The sequence below is a fragment of the Notothenia rossii genome (genome assembly GCF_949606895.1).
Source record: "Notothenia rossii genome assembly, chromosome: 7".
In the NCBI taxonomy this organism is placed as follows: domain Eukaryota; kingdom Metazoa; phylum Chordata; class Actinopteri; order Perciformes; family Nototheniidae; genus Notothenia; species Notothenia rossii.
The window spans coordinates 51,983,334-52,001,132 of NC_136905.1; the positions used below are offsets into that span (position 1 = coordinate 51,983,334).

General features: G+C 40.5%; 1 protein-coding gene across 1 annotated transcript in view; it reads right to left on the reverse strand.

The window, feature by feature from the left end:
* Positions 1 to 53: 53 nt before the first annotated feature.
* Positions 54 to 17,799, reverse strand: part of LOC307047229 (ras-related GTP-binding protein D-like) — a 25,372-nt gene continuing 7,626 nt past the window's right edge. The window contains exons 2-4 of the mRNA XM_079694063.1: positions 2,100 to 2,395; positions 1,227 to 1,426; positions 54 to 264 (exon numbers count right to left, since the gene is read on the reverse strand). Coding sequence (XP_079550189.1) covers positions 69 to 264; positions 1,227 to 1,426; positions 2,100 to 2,395 — 692 coding nt within the window. The 3' untranslated portion in view covers positions 54 to 68. The remainder of the gene's footprint in view (positions 265 to 1,226; positions 1,427 to 2,099; positions 2,396 to 17,799) is intronic.

The window sequence follows — 17,799 nt, forward strand, 5'->3', positions numbered from 1 at the left end:
ATCAAACCTGAGTATACAGTAGAGCTAGTGGAAGTGTTCTACTGTCTGTATCTTTTTTAAAGGATGTCTTAGTTTTCACACATATTGAGGTCATTTAACAGCACTGCTTGGTTTCTGTGCTGTAGTGCCAGAGCTGCAGGTTTACTCACAGATATGAAGATGTTGAGCAGGTTCTCCAGCGTGGGCAACTGAGGAATGAGCTTCTGGACCACTTTACTGAACGCCTCGAATATGGAGTGATCGTATATACTGGTTAAGTAGAAGCTGTAGACACCAGGGAGGAAAAATTGGAATAAGAAAACATTTAAAAAACAAACTTTGCAATTTTTGTTTTCATACATCTGTAAAGACCATGGATGTATAAAGAGATCTGGATACAGCGTTGGAGGCGGGGTGCTTTTCATTCCAATGAAAGTTGCTAAAGGCAAAATAGCCTGACTCTCGCGTACAAGCATGCGCAGATTTTTATTAAGCCCCGCCTCCAATCCGCCCTGTCACGTCTGGTCTTAGTTAGTCCATTGAACTAAAAGGGAAAATAACTCTGGCTTTAGATTGTAGGGCATAATGATTGTTCGTCCAGGGTAGTTGATTTAACGTAAAACATAATTGTGTCCTGATTTACAGATGTCTCTTTCCTAATGTAAGTCAATGGTAAAAAGTATTTTTGGGCCCATTGACACGGAAGTATTAGTAAACCGTTTGGCCACTACAACAATGAATACCTGCCATGACATAGTTATATCACACACCTATTATTCACTTTTCATAGATCCTGTTAAAATAGAAGGTATATTCTTTTTGAAATTGTTTTTGTTTTGTTTTATTCGTTAATTTCCAAAGTGTTTTATTCAGTTGTTTTCGCGATCCTCCGAATCCTCCACAGATTTCAAAACCCTCCATCCTCCTGCAATCATCACCTTTTGAAATCTAGGGGAGCGCGATACGATCTAAACTTTGTATCACAGTATTTTATAGTGTTTTGCCGTGACAGTATTACAAAATTAAAAGAGATATCTGAATTCATGTATTATCTTAAAATGTGAAACATCATGCAATTGAAGTCTAATTTAACTTAAAGCCTGACCTAGCCTATGTAGGTTTCTAAGTCAAAAATGTATCAAATCTGATTAGTACGTTTATGACTCAATATTCCATTTTGAGATCTGGTTATATTACAGTATCCATTCGATCCATAAATATTGTGAAACCAAAAACAGTTAGCTCACCTCAGGTGTATTCGCTCCAGGCCTGCATCCACTTGGTCATCGTTGGCTCGTTTGTGGATGTCCCTCTGCTTCTCGATCTTCTGGTCGTCTGACAGGCCATCCACTTTGTGAATGAACACCTCGAAGTTGATGTCTGGGTTGACTGCGTAGGCTCTGGTCACCGTGAGGTGCAGTCTATTCAGAGCCTCCACATAGTCATCCTATCAGGACGAAGAAAAAATATCCACACAGACAACAAATGTTCTTATTGCGTCTTGTATCACATTTTGTATCAGTGGCAGCTGATAAGGAACACAACATTCAATTACAATAATGTCCTGATCGTATTTGTACACTTTGGAATAAAAATAAATAAACATTTGTATGCAAAGATTTAGAAAAGACAGCAAAGCAACCTCTTATTATTGTTTTCTAAACTAATGAAATATTAGGCAAGCACCTTTTTTTGTCGCGATATTAATATTTAATTGATATAATTTATTACATTTTTCTTATTTTTAAGGGGATCAAAATCAGAACACTGCTCAATGTGCCAGGTATTTGTTGATAATGGTATCAGTTATAAGAATGATATGCTTTCTTGCCTTGATTTGAGGATTGATACCACTCTCATATTTGAAATCAAAGCCTTTAATTACTGTAAGGTTATGTAGCATAAATTCTTTAAAGAGAAGAAAGAACTATCCTGGCTCAATCCGAAAGTAAAATAAAATCCACCTACCAGCGCCCTTAAAGCTCACGACTATTTCCTGGAGTCTATGTCGTGGTCTCTGTAACTGGGAAAGACGAGAGGGGATGTGGCCATATAACTCATCATGTTATTGTGCACATTAGCACTACCTGTCTTAAGCCTAGAGTGGTTTTTCCTCTGACCTGTGAGTCAATGACAAAGATGAGCGCCCCGGTGCCTCTGAAGATCATTTCATAGTCGAAGGAGGGGTCAAAGAAGTCGATTTGGCCGGGGAAGTCCCAGATCTGGAAGCTGACGAAGGAGCTGTTGGAGACGTCCTCTCTACAGATCTTGTTGGTGCTCTCCAAGAACAGGGTCTCGTTGGGGGACATTTTATGGAAAACCACCTTCTGGATGGAAGACTTCCCACTCCTCCTCAGGCCCATCAACAGGATACGAGGTTTTACCTCTCCATTCAGAGAATTTGTGAAGCCCAACTCTAAACAACAGCAAAGGAGCAGGGGCACTAAATAAGATCTCCATCCTCAACTATCTTTAACAGCAAAGTTTAAAGATTGCTTCAAGGGGGACTCCACTGATTTGCATGTCAAATTATATTATTTTGAGGTAATATAAAATAATTCTAGGATAAAAAATTCCTTAAAAAAAAAATAGCATTTTGGCTAACTGGCAATTCGACACAAATCTACAGTAGCTTCCTGTATAGCGCAAAAAAAGAGAAGAGAAATGTGAAACCTCTACACGGCTAAAGAGTCCAGTTGCTGGAGGAGGCAAAGAACCCCCATACTTATTAACACTAACAGGTGTTTTATTCTGCCTCATTTTAACACCGTTATTTGTATTTGTTTAATTGCCTTTGACAGTAACATTAGCCAGGCTGCTCAAGGTATACATGTTGTTAGCACTATATCAGGGGAGGGGAACCATCGGCCCCCGGGCCGTATACGGCCCGCGAGACAATTTGGTACGGCCCTCGAGGTAATTAATAAACACACGCAAAAAAGAAAAGAATTAAAGAAATCTAGACCGCAAAAAAATTAAACATGCGTGTGCCTTTTTTTTTCTGGCCAAGGTCAGGGTCCTTGAACACAACACGAGCCTAACGTGTCATCACGTGGTATAGATGTCTCGTCTGACAGGGGTGCATTTCTGCCGGAGAGCACCAGAACGCCACTCTGGCACTTCCAAAAATGTCAGTAGGCCTACCCATAAGGAGCCGCACACATGCCGCAGTTTTTGCGTGGCTGTGTCTTTAGTTGTAATCCCAGTGGCGATCTGTTCTTCTGTCATACTGATCATACAGTCAATAACTTTGTTGTTATTAGCATCTGGTTAGCTAGCTATGCTAACGAATATAAGAAGCTTTTTCTACAACCAGTGAGGTAAAGGCACATCTTTATATGATCATTATAGTTATAAAAAAACAAGAGAATAAAGTAAACAGGTATAAAATACTATATGACAGTAAAAGAAAGTTGTTATTAATAAACAAGAGTCAGTGGCGTAGCCACCATAGGGCCAGGGTGGGCCCGGGCCCACCCAGTTTACTCATTGGCCCACCCTGACAAAGCTTCGGTGTCATTTCAAATAAAATAAAATAAAAAATTGTTTTTATTATTTTATTATTATTATAAAAAAATGTATTCACCCATTGAGAATATCCAAGAATTCAAAGTGAAATTCAAGTGAACAAATATCGAGTTTAATTAATGTTGTATGTGTTTTGTCCTCTGAATCGAACTAATTTACGGTAAAAACTGATTGTTGGTTCCGGTGCGCGCCATAATAATGTGAGAGAGGCAGAGAGCTGCCTGCAAAAATAAATGATGGCTCAAAGTTCACAAATGAACTTTAGTTTTTTGAAAAAAGCCAGACTCCAAGAAGAGCCCCCACTGCCCTCATCTAGCAGCGATTTATACGATAATTTTCTGATAACGATGAAATAGCCCGCCTCCCTCTCCCCACGTCTCCCTCTCCCCACCTCTCCTGCTGCTGGGCTGTCAGAAGAAGATAAATGTTAACGGAAACTATGCGGCACGGTTACCTCGTCCCTTGGAAGAGGCGGAGAGGTGGGTGTTTTTCATCTGCTGGTGGACAGTCCGGAGAGATATACACAGGGTTGGGTTGTAACGGAATAGCCTACATGTAACGGCGTTACGTAATCAGAATACAAAAATCAAGTGTATTCAGCTGGCGTTACATTTGAAAAACGAGTAATCTGATTACAGTTACTTTCGTAAACCTGAAGTGAATACATTTTGGAATACTTATTGGAATTATTGGTGGAAAGGTTTCCTCACAAAATGTAATATTCATTACCTGCAGAACTGTGTGCACACTGCACAGTAGGGGTGGGCGGATCGATCCCAAAATATCGATACTTCCGATATCACGTTACGTTTCAAAATATTGATACTAGAGCCAATAGGATTGATACTTTTATACTTTTTTTCCCGTCTCCTCTACTCATCAATTTCTTCAAAAAACTATGTGCAGACGAACAGAAGTATATGCTCTTTTCTTCTCTCTCCACTGCTGTCCTCCTCTCCTCGAGGCTCGTGCACGCGCAGCGCGCTCCCTGCCTGAACGCCGATTGTCAAGCTGACAGACAGCGACTCGCGAGTGCAACACACACACGCGCATGATGGCAGAGAGAAAGAGCAGCGTTGTGGGGAGCAATTTCACAACTGGCAATTCAAACTTAGCGAACTGTGATGTGTGCAAGAAGACAGTTCGCTACTCTGGCCACTTTATATTGTTATTTTTCATGTTTGCACTTTACATTTGCAAAAGTAAAACATTTATTTGTCTATAAAAACTGTCCTGTCTGTATTCATGAAAATGAATTCAGATTTAGTCTATTTATGATGGTTTCAGCTCACAAATCCTGTCATGCAGCTCCCCCCTATATGAAAGTACATAAGACGCTTTTCATTCAAAAAAGTATCGGTATCGATATCGGCGATACTGGCCCTGAAATACTTGGTATCGGATCGAATCCAGATTTTGTGGTATCGCCCACCCCTACTGCACAGCGCTGCAGCATGTCTGTGAGCGAGAGAGATGCAGCGTGTCTGTGAGGCCCCGCCCCCGCACGCAGATGAGAGAGAGAGAGCTTTTAAAATATATTGAAAGTTAGAAACGGAGATGGTTAGATAAAATGTGCAAGATAACGTTTATGTAGCATTTATTTATTGTCGAAATGATGACATTTATAACGGGATCAAATCAAAGTGAATGGCCTGCTGCTGCTGAATGCATGGGGCAAGTGACTGGAAAAAGTTTTAAAAGTTATTACTTCGTTTCAGATAATAAATAATAATGATAATTCATTCTATTTAGGGGCGCCTTTCAAAGCACCCAAGGACACCTTACAATTCATAACATATTACAAGGAAAGGTTTTAAGACAGTACAAAGAATGCAGTCAGGGTGATGTTTTTTATGTGGGGTGCAGATGAGAGAGAGCTGTCCAGAATGAAACCAAGATGTTGTGTTTGTGCTCTTGATAAGCCATTAAAACAGTAAAACAGGTGTCTCCTGTGCACCAAAACAAACCCATCTGTTATGGAAAAGAAAGTATTCCAAAAGTATTCTAAAAGTAATCTGCCACCGGTACCGGCGGGGATTGTTGTTAGCTTCTGATGCTCAGAAGAAAAATCTGGCTCACCCTATTTTTTACAGGCCCACCCTAAAGTACATTTCTGCCTACGCTACTGACAAGAGTTTGAAAGGGGAGTGATTTGTAAAATATATCCATAAAGAAAAAGAACATCTGATTACAGTTGTGTTTCATATGGGTGTTGAGATATGTATCCATAGATCTCTTAATGTTGCTCTCAAAGTGCACCAGATTGATGCTTTTAACTTCAACATTTAAAAAAAAATCTTCCCGGGAGGAGGTTAAGTCCCCCCCCCCCCATTTAAATCATGTTCACATGGATAGGAAAATAAATATATTTGCACACATCTTGTGTCCATATCTTTCCGTTTTGGTGGGCATGCCACAACCGTGCACGTGCATGCATGCGCGAGTCATGGTAAGGTATCTGGATTAAGAGGTTGCTTTTTCTTTGCACAGCATGAAAGAAAGGCGAAATGAATGGGCTGTGATTTTAGTATTTTTAAGCAGAGGACAATAACTTGTACGGCCCTCGGAGGATGTTGAACAAATTGAAATGTCCCTTGAGATGAAAAAGGTTCCCCACCCCTGCACTAAATGAAGTAGATCTGCTTATCACTGAACATGCTGCTACTGCACTCTGGGCTTGATTTGGCCATCTTATTAATTTAATGCTTTAATCAAGCACTTTTTTAGTCTTAGCAAGAGCATTAGATTTTAAATGTAAATGTTTTATTTTCTTTATTATACTGACATATATTTTTATAATATATGTTTTTTTTTATGTATGCCTATTTGCACCTGCACTGGAGTTAGAGTTCCCCATTCCGTTCCACCCTCATGTATGACATGTTCTGGAATGATAATACATGATTATGATGATTATTCGTACGAAAACCTAGGATAAAAAATGTGTCTTCATTATCTTCGGTAAGCCTCTGTTTGTAAAGAAGTGTGTCCTGTGTTGTTGGTCGCTTTGAGGAAAACAGAAATATCCTAACAAATCGTGTTCTTTCAGTTTTTAATGTATGGTTTCTGTCCTTATTAACTGAGAAAAAAAAGTTGAAATTCGATAAATAAATACTTAATCAAAACACAAAGGTATCCAGCTTATCTAAAAAAGGATAATAAAGAAAATGGGGAAATTATTTTCAATTATTATCAAACTTATTTCAACTAATATTAAACAAGTTTTTATTCTGACATCTCTATACTAACTGAAGTCACATGAATGAAGTGTTTTCTAGCATAGGGGTCTCCTGATCTCATTAATACCAACCCAGTCTCACAAAAAAAACGTGTAATAACTACGTTGGTCCACAACGTAGGATGTAGTATTTCTACAAAAACGCCTCTGAAATTGTAAGATCCCTACGTTTTTTTTCACCATTCATTCCAATGGCTGGCGTCTATGTAACGTGATCTTCACATTTCTCCCTGCAGAAAAAAAAAACATGGCCGAACTTCTTTTTATTCTCGGTGTAAAAGGCCTATTTTAAAGTTAGTTTGGCCATTAAAATGCGTTTTGATGTCATTTGATGCGAGAAATATGAGTTGTTATTTCAGAGTATGTGTGCAGTGGATGAACATGATCTTTAGTTTGCTAGTTATTACGAAGATTACTTCAGGAAATTGTGTCTATACAACGTTTTCATTGTTACCAAGGTGGTTGCTAGGGACGCTGCTATCGATATTATTTCTGTTATGTTGTGTAAAATGGTGTTATCTTTATTGATACCCCCTTCCCCGTCAATGTTGGTCCACAGCGCAAACGTATTAGTTTAACAAAATCCGCAATTGTGGCATAGTGTGGTGCCGAGAGATGGAAGTTGGAGGCGGGGTATCAAAGGTACAAGCTAGACTTTTATTTAGCAAAAACAGACCGGCGGAGACAGTCCGGCTCACTAAAATGTCCGTGCAGAACAATACCCTAACCCAGCCTTTCCCAAACTCAGGGTCGCGACCCAAAATGGGTCGCGGACCCGTTTTGATTGGGTCGCAGTTAAATGCATTGCTACACACACACACAGCGTCAGAGCTGATGGCTGCGTTGCAAATACAATTTTTTTATAATTTTTTTATGTTATTTTTTATTTTGAAAATGAAATTATGCAATATAGCATTGTATATTGAATGATTTCATTTTCTAAATACAAATAAACTAAAAATAAAAGATAGTATTTGTATCAGCTCTGACGCGTCCCCCGCGAAAGTTTTCGCGCTGTCTGTTTATTGTCTGTTGATTAATCCCGATCGTACATGACGGCAAAAAGACGATACAAAGAGGAATTTTTAAACGTTGGCTTCACAAAAGCTGTTGAAATAGAGAGGAGCGGCCTCAGTGTGTTTTATGTGGAGAGGTGCTCAGTAACGAAAGCTTGAAAATGAATAAATTGGACCGGCATCTCCAAACAAAACATCCTCTGCATCGGGACAAATCGAAGGATTTTTTCATCTGCAAAGAAGAGTCTTTCAAGAAGCAGTGTTTTGACGGCGGAAAAGTAAGTCACTCATTTTAATCATTTGTTTTGTGTTTTTGTGAGTTTGTCAGGGTCTGTTGTGAAATTGTTTCATTAATGCAAAGTTGGATGAAATGCAGACTGAGCCCAGGAGCGGACCGCCAGCTGCGCGCTCTCGCGCGTCCTCTACTCGCTCCCGCGAGTCCACTACATTCTGTAGCGGCATAGAGCAGTGTTTCAACTTTTACTAGCCTGAAATGTTTTTAAAACGGCCGGGAGAAAAACAGAGAAATAATAACCACAGGAAGATTAGAGGGAAAGTGACAGGCAGTATGAGAAGGAAAGCGAGAGAAAGTATCAGCCGCGCGGACGTGACTGCTGCAGTGTGATGCACATAGGAATACATATGGGGGTTATTCCCTATCTTTATTCAAGAGCGTGGTCTTTAAATTTGAGAGCATACTTTATTGATTTCACGTTCAGAATATGTATTTCTTTCCCTCAAACCCTGTCCTCACACTCAAATATTGCCTGCTTGCGCTTAGATTTGCTCTGCTTCTGCTCAAACTGTACGCTTGCACTCAGATATATTGCTGCGCTTACAGGTTTCCTGTGTTCCAGTTTAAAACCTTCTCCTTGCACTCAGGCTTTTTCTGTGCGCTCGTGAAATGTCTGCTCTCAGATTTCTTTTGTGCGCGCTTGGATCTTTTGTGCAACAACCCTGTCAAAATCCCTCCGTGGGGATTCCCCACAGTATTGAGTATGTAAGTTGCTTTGGATAAAAGCGTCTAACAAGTAACATGTAATGTAATGCGCTATAAATGCGGTTGCCAGGTCCACATTCGTACGCCGGCTGGTGTTAAAAATCACCCAATAACCCAGCAATGTTAATGATAATATCTTCTCTGTTATTTTCAGGCATTCAAAGGGAACAGAGGGGCACTGAGGGCATCATATCAAGTCAGCCTCCACAAAAAAAAAGTTAATCAGTTGCCAAGTGTTGGAGTTTCTTTGTCTCTCTCTCAGAGTGTTTTAAAACAGCTCTGTTCATTTAAAAGGGTTTAAAAAATGTGTGTACATTGTTTTTGATCTAGTGACAAACTCAATGTTGCAATTCTGAGAATTTAAATGTGGTTTCACCTGTGATGTACTGTATACACTTGACTGCAATTCCTATAGTTAGTGTTTTGTCCCTTTCTGTTTACAACATTTTTGTTATTTGTTCATTTAAAATAGTTTAAAATGGTGTGGACATAGTTTTTGAGCTAGCGACAAACTTAATATTGCACTTTTGATAATTGTATAACTAAAATTTGATTTGTACTGTATATACTTGGCTGCACGTCCCATGTTTCGTCTTTCTGGTTTGATCCTTATTTTTTCTGGGCAAGCTCAAAGGGTTATTGAATTTCATTATTTTTATTATTAGATATTAATAGGATCCCTATAAAGTATATTCATTACTCGTTATTCTCTACTAATAGTTAATTAAAGACTGTATATAATGACTATTTTGCACATCCCTTTCAAGATTTCAAGATATTCTAAGGTTTATTGACATATACACAAACGGTGTAGTTATGCAATGAATGAAATACTTTGTGTATACCTCCAGCAATGTTAACTATGTTGAAGCACTTATTTTAACTGATATTATACATATGTATTATACTCTTATATAAGATGTATGTAGATAGTATAATAAATGTGCAGAATATGACAGTTTAATGGTGGAGGTTTACACACATATTGACAGATGTCTTGTGATGCACTGTTGAGGAACCTGCGACCCGAGTTTTTCATCTCCGGCCTTGTCAGGTATTGAACAATCAATAAATAAAGAACACAGAATTATTAAATATGAAACACAGAATTTGTGTGATTATACTAAATGATTTACAAATAAACACCACTGCATATTTACAACTGTTACATATGCTGATGTAACGCAAGTGTTTCCAACTTGGGATCAATAAAGTATATCTTATCTTAAGATGATCGATGGCTACTGCCATATTTGCAAAATGTGCCTCTGAACCTTGACAAGTGCATGTTTCAGGCTTATCAATTAACAACAGGAGGGGTCACAGACATAAGACCAGCTGTTAAATAAAGCTCTTCTGACCTTAGCACTTTTTTAATGCCGCCCATTATGGGCACAAGCAATTTTCACCCATTTATTAATTATATGTTTTAAATTTGAGTGTTTCCTATCCCCTAAACCTCCAGGGATGTACACAGTTTAATACTGGCAACTTCTTATTATGGGAAATATGAAAACGTCTTTTAAAACTACAACTCCCAGTAGAGACGTGCCATAGATAGAGAACATGTTGCGAAACACAATAGCCAGCATGTGTAGTTCTGGGGACGGAGTGGGGGAGGGGGGGACGGGGTGGACCCGTTCAAATCCAGTTTTGGACAGTCTGCCGTGGTTCCATCCCATTTCAAAGTGCTGTTCGGCGCTCGGCGTAACCCTCGGAGCACACTCTCCAATCACAGAGCTTGAGGACTATCACGGGGTTTGCCAAGCGAAGCGGAGAGAATACTTACTTCCGGGTGTAATATTCTGTAAAGCAAATGAGCTGCTCAGACCCTTGGTCCTGACGGACTCCAACTTGTGTTTATTGATCAAACAAATAAATAAAAACAAGGATAATGATGTGTTATTGTTGAGTAAATAGAGAATTGCACAGGGGAAAATAACATATCTATTGTGGTGATCAGTGCTTGAATTGGGCCGGTACTCACCGGTACGCAGTACCGGCACTTCTGATTTTTACCCATGTGGTACCGGCACTTCTTACTGAGTACCGGCAAGGTGCCGGTACTCAGTAAAATGCCGGTACTCAGCCGCCGGCAATATACGTATATATTGTAAACGCAACGCAGCGCAAATGTGGGTCTGACTCTTCCTCACAGAGGGTGACTGGCTGTCTACATGACGTGGCCTGCCGACATTGCCACATTGCGAGAAAGCGCGCACACCGGTTACGTGTATTGTTGTTAGCATTTGGTGCTAGCTAGCTGCGCTAACGGATATAAGGAGCTGTTTCAACAACAAGGTGGAAGGAGAGTCCTTTGCTGTCAGACTGAGAGGCTGATAACTACAGCTCTGGTGAGGTAAATTACTCTCTGAGTCTTTAGATAGTTAACTTAGTTTAAGTTACCTCAGTGGGTCTCAAACGGTTCGGTCACCATTTATGTAAACACATATTTCCATTTGAGGGGGTAGTGATTAGTAAAATATGCATGAATAATACAAACAAAATGTTAACTAGGTGAATAAATGTAAGATAGGGGGAGACCGGGGTTGGTTGTCACAATTTTTACTCATGCATGAATTGCTCATCTTCAAAAACTCTTTCAGCAGTAACTCCTACATGAAATGAAAGCTTGGGGTCTTGGCTTTAAATGTGTATCATTTTTACTTTTAGAATGTATTGTAACAGGGAGCAATTAACCATCAAAGACACTCTGACACAATGTGACAATCAACCCCATCACGGGGTTGGTTGTCACAGGGTATGGGGTTGGTTGTCCCTATAGAGTTTCAACGGGATTTCAGTGATAAAAAGGGATGTTAAAAAATGTGTAACTTTTTCGTTTTTTAAGCTAGAAACTGCAAATAAGTTTTAATATGAATACCACCCCTATGATAGTTGTCATCAATGCCCCTTATGTTTAAACAATGGGATTAAAGGAGGTGATCAGTTACTTGAATTGTCTACTGTGTTGAGAAATAAAATTAAATCATTTTCAGTGCTAAAACCTCTTTATTAGCATGTAAGTTGCCTAACAGCAAACAAAAACAAACAGACCAACAGTCTTAAAAGGTTTACAATACAATATTCTCAACAACCTACTGAACTAAACTAGCAGGCTGTGCTTCATTCAGTCACAAGAATCACAGTTGTGACAAATGTATGCCCCTGGATTGCCAGGGGTACAGTCTTTGTGGGCCCACATTTGGCAGCGAACACATCTGAGCCACACTTCCCTGGACTTGCTATTCATTATGTAAGTTATAACAGAAAACAAAAACAAGCAGACCAACAGTCTTAAAAGGTTTACAAGACAATATTCTCAACAATCTACTGAACTAAAGTAGGAAACCCTGCGCAGGACAGGCTGTGCTTCATTCAGAGTCACAAGAATCACAGTTGTGACAGATGTATGCCGATGGATTGCCAGGGGTACAACCTTTGTGGGCCCACATTTGGCAGCGAACACATCTGAGCCATACTTCCCTGGACTTGCTATTGCTGTATGGCTCAATGCAGACCAGGCAGAAGCATTCCTCCTCCTCAGACTCCTCTTCTAGCTTTAGCTTCTTGGCTGCCTTCTTTTTAAGAGGGGCTTTTCTTTTTGACAGCTGAGGAGCATCTTTGGTCACAACAATTTTCTTCCTAGCAGCAGCAGACCTTTTCTCATTTTCAATTTGGGCTTTCACGGGAGTATCTGTTAGTACAGCACTTGTGCGTTTTCTCCTATGCTGCACCAGTTTCCTTGGGCCCGCCTTTGGAAATGGACGGATATCTTCTGGGCTTGACCAAATAGTTGAACAGGTAGCGGTGGGAGGGGACAGTGGCTGCTGTTGACTGGTGGTGAGAGGGGACAGTGGCTGCTGTTGACTGGTGGTGGGAGGGGACAGTGGCTGCTGTTGACTGGTGGTGGGAGGGGACAGTGGCTGCTGTTGACTGGTGGTGGGAGGGGCCAGTGGCTGCTGTTGACTGGTGGTGGGAGGGGCCAGTGGCTGCTGTTGACTGGTGGTGGGAGGGGCCAGTGGCTGCTGTTGACTGGTGGTGGGAGGGGACAGGTCCTGCTGTTGCACAGTGGTGGGAGGGGCTAGGGGCCGATCTGTAACGAAAGATGGGGCAAACTCATAGTCCTCAAACACATCCCTGTTAAATGGGTAAATGCCCGAAACCCTGAAGCCTGACTGGATGTTGGTAGGGGTTGCAGCCAGTGGGTAGGCAATGGCGACAATGCCTGGAATGTCATAAATTGACATGGTCTTCCCTGGGTTTTGCATCATCCAGGCGTGACAGGCAGAGCTGACATGCTTCTTAAAAGGTCCATACACTGACCTGTCAAGGAGCTGAAGCTTGTGTGAGCAGTGTGGATGAAAGGACAAGATGACCACACCATTTTCTTTGGCATAGTCAAGGCCATCCACAGAGAGATGTGATCCGTGGTTGTCCAAAAGCAGCAGAGAGGGCTTCTCTTTTGAACATTTCGTGTGGCTGACAAAATGCTTCAGAAAATCCACAAAATGCTCCTCCTTCATCCATCCAGACACGTTTGCTACACCTCTACTTCCAACAGGCCCATTTTTAAGGAAGTGATCTCGGTAATTGACTCTTGGGAAAACAAAGAAAGGGGGGATGCTGTTCCCAGTGGCAGAAACAGCTGCAGCGATTGTGACAAGTGTTCCCCTTTCGGCGGATGTGAGGCTGCCCACTTGTTTGTGGCCCTTCCGAGCCACAACTTTATTTGGCTTATGTACAGTGGTGACACCGGTCTCGTCCATGTTCCAAATATCATTAGGCCCAAATTTGTACTTCTGCATGACCCTCTCCAAGTTGTCAAAGAACTTGGCAACATTCTCCCTATTGAAGCTTGAGGCTCGTGCCAAGCTTGTGGCCTCAGGTGATCGGATGTAGAGAGAAGGATGGCGCTTGAGAAAGCCACTGAACCAGTCAGCACTGGCTTGACTAGTGTCACTCCAGGACTGTGGAATCTTAATTTGCTGTGACACAGAAAACTGGTAAGCCAGACAGCGCACTTCTTTGGGAGAGAGACCATAATAGATCTCAGAGGCCTTTAATATGTAATCTCTCAGCTGCTGTTCTTGGTGACTGTTGAAAATCTGGCGATTTTTTCTATATCCAACTGGCACTGAGGGAGTGGTAGCGCCACCCTGGATGTCTTCATCTGACATTTTCTGGCAGTAACGGGTCAATGTCCTGTAGTTAATATTGAATTCTTTAGCTGTCCTACGTATGCTTTTGCCTTCTAGCTTCACCTGCCTCACAGCCAAAAGCATAATGTCTGCTGGTGTTCTGCCCCTCTCTGTCTTTCTCTTGAAGTTCCTGACCATTCTACCAACAAAGACACAAGATATCACTGTCTGCACATCCTAAGTTGAAAAAAAAACCTAATTCTAGTACTTGAGGGGTTGGTTGTCACATGTGACAACCAACCCCACGAACTATGTGACAACCATCCCCAACTGACCTCTTGACAAAGATGCTAACCTAGCTGCCACATGGCTTTAACTTGATAGCTAAAATATGACTCAAAATAAAGCTACTACCTTTGGCTTTTTAATGAGTGTTTTGTTTTTGAATGACTAATATCCTACAAGCTCTCAATACAAAAACAACACCAACATGAAAATTTACTCTGACCCATGAAAATTAAAAATTGTCTCCTCACCTCAATGTTGTGTGTCTGCTCAGCAAAATTCCTAGTGCAAATGATTAAGCTATCAAAGGTTAACAGTTTGATATCAAAATTTTACCACAGCGCCACCTAGTGTGCCTGGAATAAGTAATGTGACAACCAACCCGTGAGACAACCAGCCCCGGTCTCCCCTAAACTTGTTGAGAGCTAAAACTAGTCTTTGCTGTTGCCTCAAAGAGGAGCAGGGGGGAAAGGAGGGAGACAGGAGAGGCCGATTCAGGAGCCCAGACACACTCACAACTATAAATGAACCAAAAACAAATAAATAAACAAGTTTCAATGTTTTTTGATATTGAATATTGTATGTTATTATGTTATGGCCATGTACTTATGATTTTATGATTATTTAAATGTATACATTTTTGTTTCATATGGGTGTAGTCTTTTTATTTCCCCCTCAAAATGCACCAGATTGATGCATTTAAGTCCAACATTTTAAAAGCATGCCCCCGGACCCCCCTATAGGATTTGAGGCCCGGCCCCACTGTTCCCAAATAGATTTGCAATTTTTTTTAAATAGTAACCCATCTCCATATTTTTCTTTTTGGGTAGTAGATTTAAACTAGAGGGCTATCACTTTGTGCAACAACGCTATTGACAAATAAATCCAGCAAAATGGCACAAAACACTTGTAGTGGCCTCAGGGACGAGGAGTCATTTAACCAGCCAGTAGGAGTCAAGCTTTACTTTCTTTTATATCCATAAAGAAAAAGTAAATCTGTTTACAGTTGTTTCATTATGGATGTTGAGAGGTATCCATATATCTCTTCATTTTGCTCTCAAAGTGCACCAGATTGATGCATCTAACTTCAATATTTTAAAAATAATGTTCCCGGGGGAGCATGCCCCCGGACCCCCCTAGACTAGAGGGTGTCAGGTCCACTCCCCACTTATAAAAATAGCACTTTACCACTGCTCCCCCTCTAATCTCAGATGCACCCTGAGTCATTTTGTTTAAGTACAGTGAGCCTTTCTAAAATATACAGTAAAGAGACAAACCCACCAGCATTATAGGATATACTATGACTTTGTGCCAAATACTTGTTGCTGATTTAGAGTACTGGCACCTTTTTTATTCCAATTCAAGCACTGGTGGTGATTAACATTATTCACCCACGGATCTATGGGTTAGGGTATTGTTCCGCACGGACATTTTAGTGAGCCGGACATCCTGTCTCCGCCGGTCTGTTTTTGAGATGCTAAATAAAAGTCTAGCTTGTACCTTTGATACCCCGCCTCCGACTCCCATCTCTCTGCACCACACTATGCCACAATTGCGGATTTTGTTAAACTAATACGTTTGCGCTGTGGACCAACATTGACGGGGAAGGGGGTAGCAATAAAGATAACACCATTTTACACAACATAACAGAAATAATATCGATAGCAGCGTCCCTAGCAACCACCTTGGTAACAGTGAAAACGTTGTATAGACACAATTTCCTGAAGTAATCTTCATAATAACTAGCAAACTAAAGATCATGTACATCCACTGCACACATAATCTGAAATAACAACTCATATTTCTCGCATCAAATGACATCAAAACGCATTTTAATGGCCAAACTAACTTTAAAATAGGCATTTTACGCCGAGAATAAAACGAAGTTAGGCCATGTTTTTTTTTTCTGCAGGGAGAAATTTGAAGATCAAGTGACATAGACGCCAGCCATTGGAATGAATGGTGAAAAAGAAATGTAGGGATCTTACAATTTCAGAGGCGTTTTTGTAGAAATACTATGTCCTATGTACACGTTTTTTTGTGAGACTGAGTTGTTAATACAGCTGAATATGATATTCAGGTCTGATAAGATTAGAAAATGCATTTCCTGCTGAAAATGCGTGCGAAATGCTGTAAACTGTGTACATTTTTCCTGCTGTATTTAGCTGAAAATGCAGAAAAAGCTGAATATTTTATTAGTTGAATGGTCTCTGTAGCTGCTTTTAGCTACAAAAACGTAAACGGTAAGTGTGTTGCTGAACTTAGCGGGGAAATGCAGAAAAGTGAAATTATTTGAATTAAATTGTTACAGCTCAAATGCATTGCAATGGCTTTGTTGAAAACTTGAAAGTGAAATGTTAAACTGGAAGAGTCAGAAAAATAGTGAAGAAGCTTAATATTTAAAAGAAAAGGTTTACAAAAGGTATAAACAACAACATGTTGTTCAATGTCCTGAAATAGCTGAATAATGTAATAGTTGAATGGTTTCTGTAGCTGAAAGTAGGCTAAAGAAGTTAGATATCAGATGTATGTAGTAGTGAATGAATGAATGTGTATTAAGAAAAGGAGAAGAAGAGAAACCAATGTGAGTTTGGAAAATTGCACAATATAAATCTATTCTAGTAGACCTCAACAATGGAATTCTGATCAGTAGAAATACCCATGACATGGGATCTTTAAAATCTGAAGAAGGCCTCTTTGCTCGTGTTGTTTCGATTGTGAACGAGCCGATTCTTTTGAACGGCTCTTTGGTACCAACGAGGGGAACCGAGTCGTACTTGGTGAGAACCGTTCTTGTTATCGTTCAATCGTTGGTGTGCACTCACTGCCTGCCAAAATCCACTCGCCTTTTAAAAAGCTTGATTTTGTTCCCCAAACGTATTCTGTGAAGACCCCCCCCCCCTCCCCCCCCCCTACTCTGATTGGTAGGTTTCAGCATGAGGAGTGAGATGGGGTGGGTCTTAAGAGAATACGCGAGAGAGAGAAGTCACATAACAAGTGGTACAGGACAGGTAGACAACGTGTTTTTTGGATGGAAAATGAGACAAACGCGAAAACGCAGCAGCATTTGGATGCACTTTTTGTAAAGGCAGAATATCCTTTAAAGCAGGGTCAACAAATAATCTCCATCGCCACTTAAAAACACAGTATCTAATATTAAGAGTTGCGTTCATTCAAGGCAAGGCAACTTTATTTACTTAACACATACAGAGGGTAAATTCAAATTAGTACATTCACTGACATGAATGACATGGATATGGCACCACCTTGTGTCCTGTTTATAATGCAGATTATTGACATAAAGTCTGGCAATGCAGTCAATCATTATCCTGGGCCCAGGAGTTAAAAACGTTTAATCCCTATCTGATCAGATCAGATTTGGATTTTGGGTAGTTCAAAACCAACAATCAGGATTAGGACCACTTTGATATCCGATCAGATCAGGAAATCCAATCCAAGCTTTAATCTGGATCAAATCTTCAAAATGGCTAGTTTAAACCGATAACACAGGATTGGGATCAGTTTGATCCCAAAAAACTGGATTATCCTGATCATTAGTGGCGCTAGGGGGTGGCTACTTGGGCTCAAGCCCCGGATGTTTTCTGAAAAGCC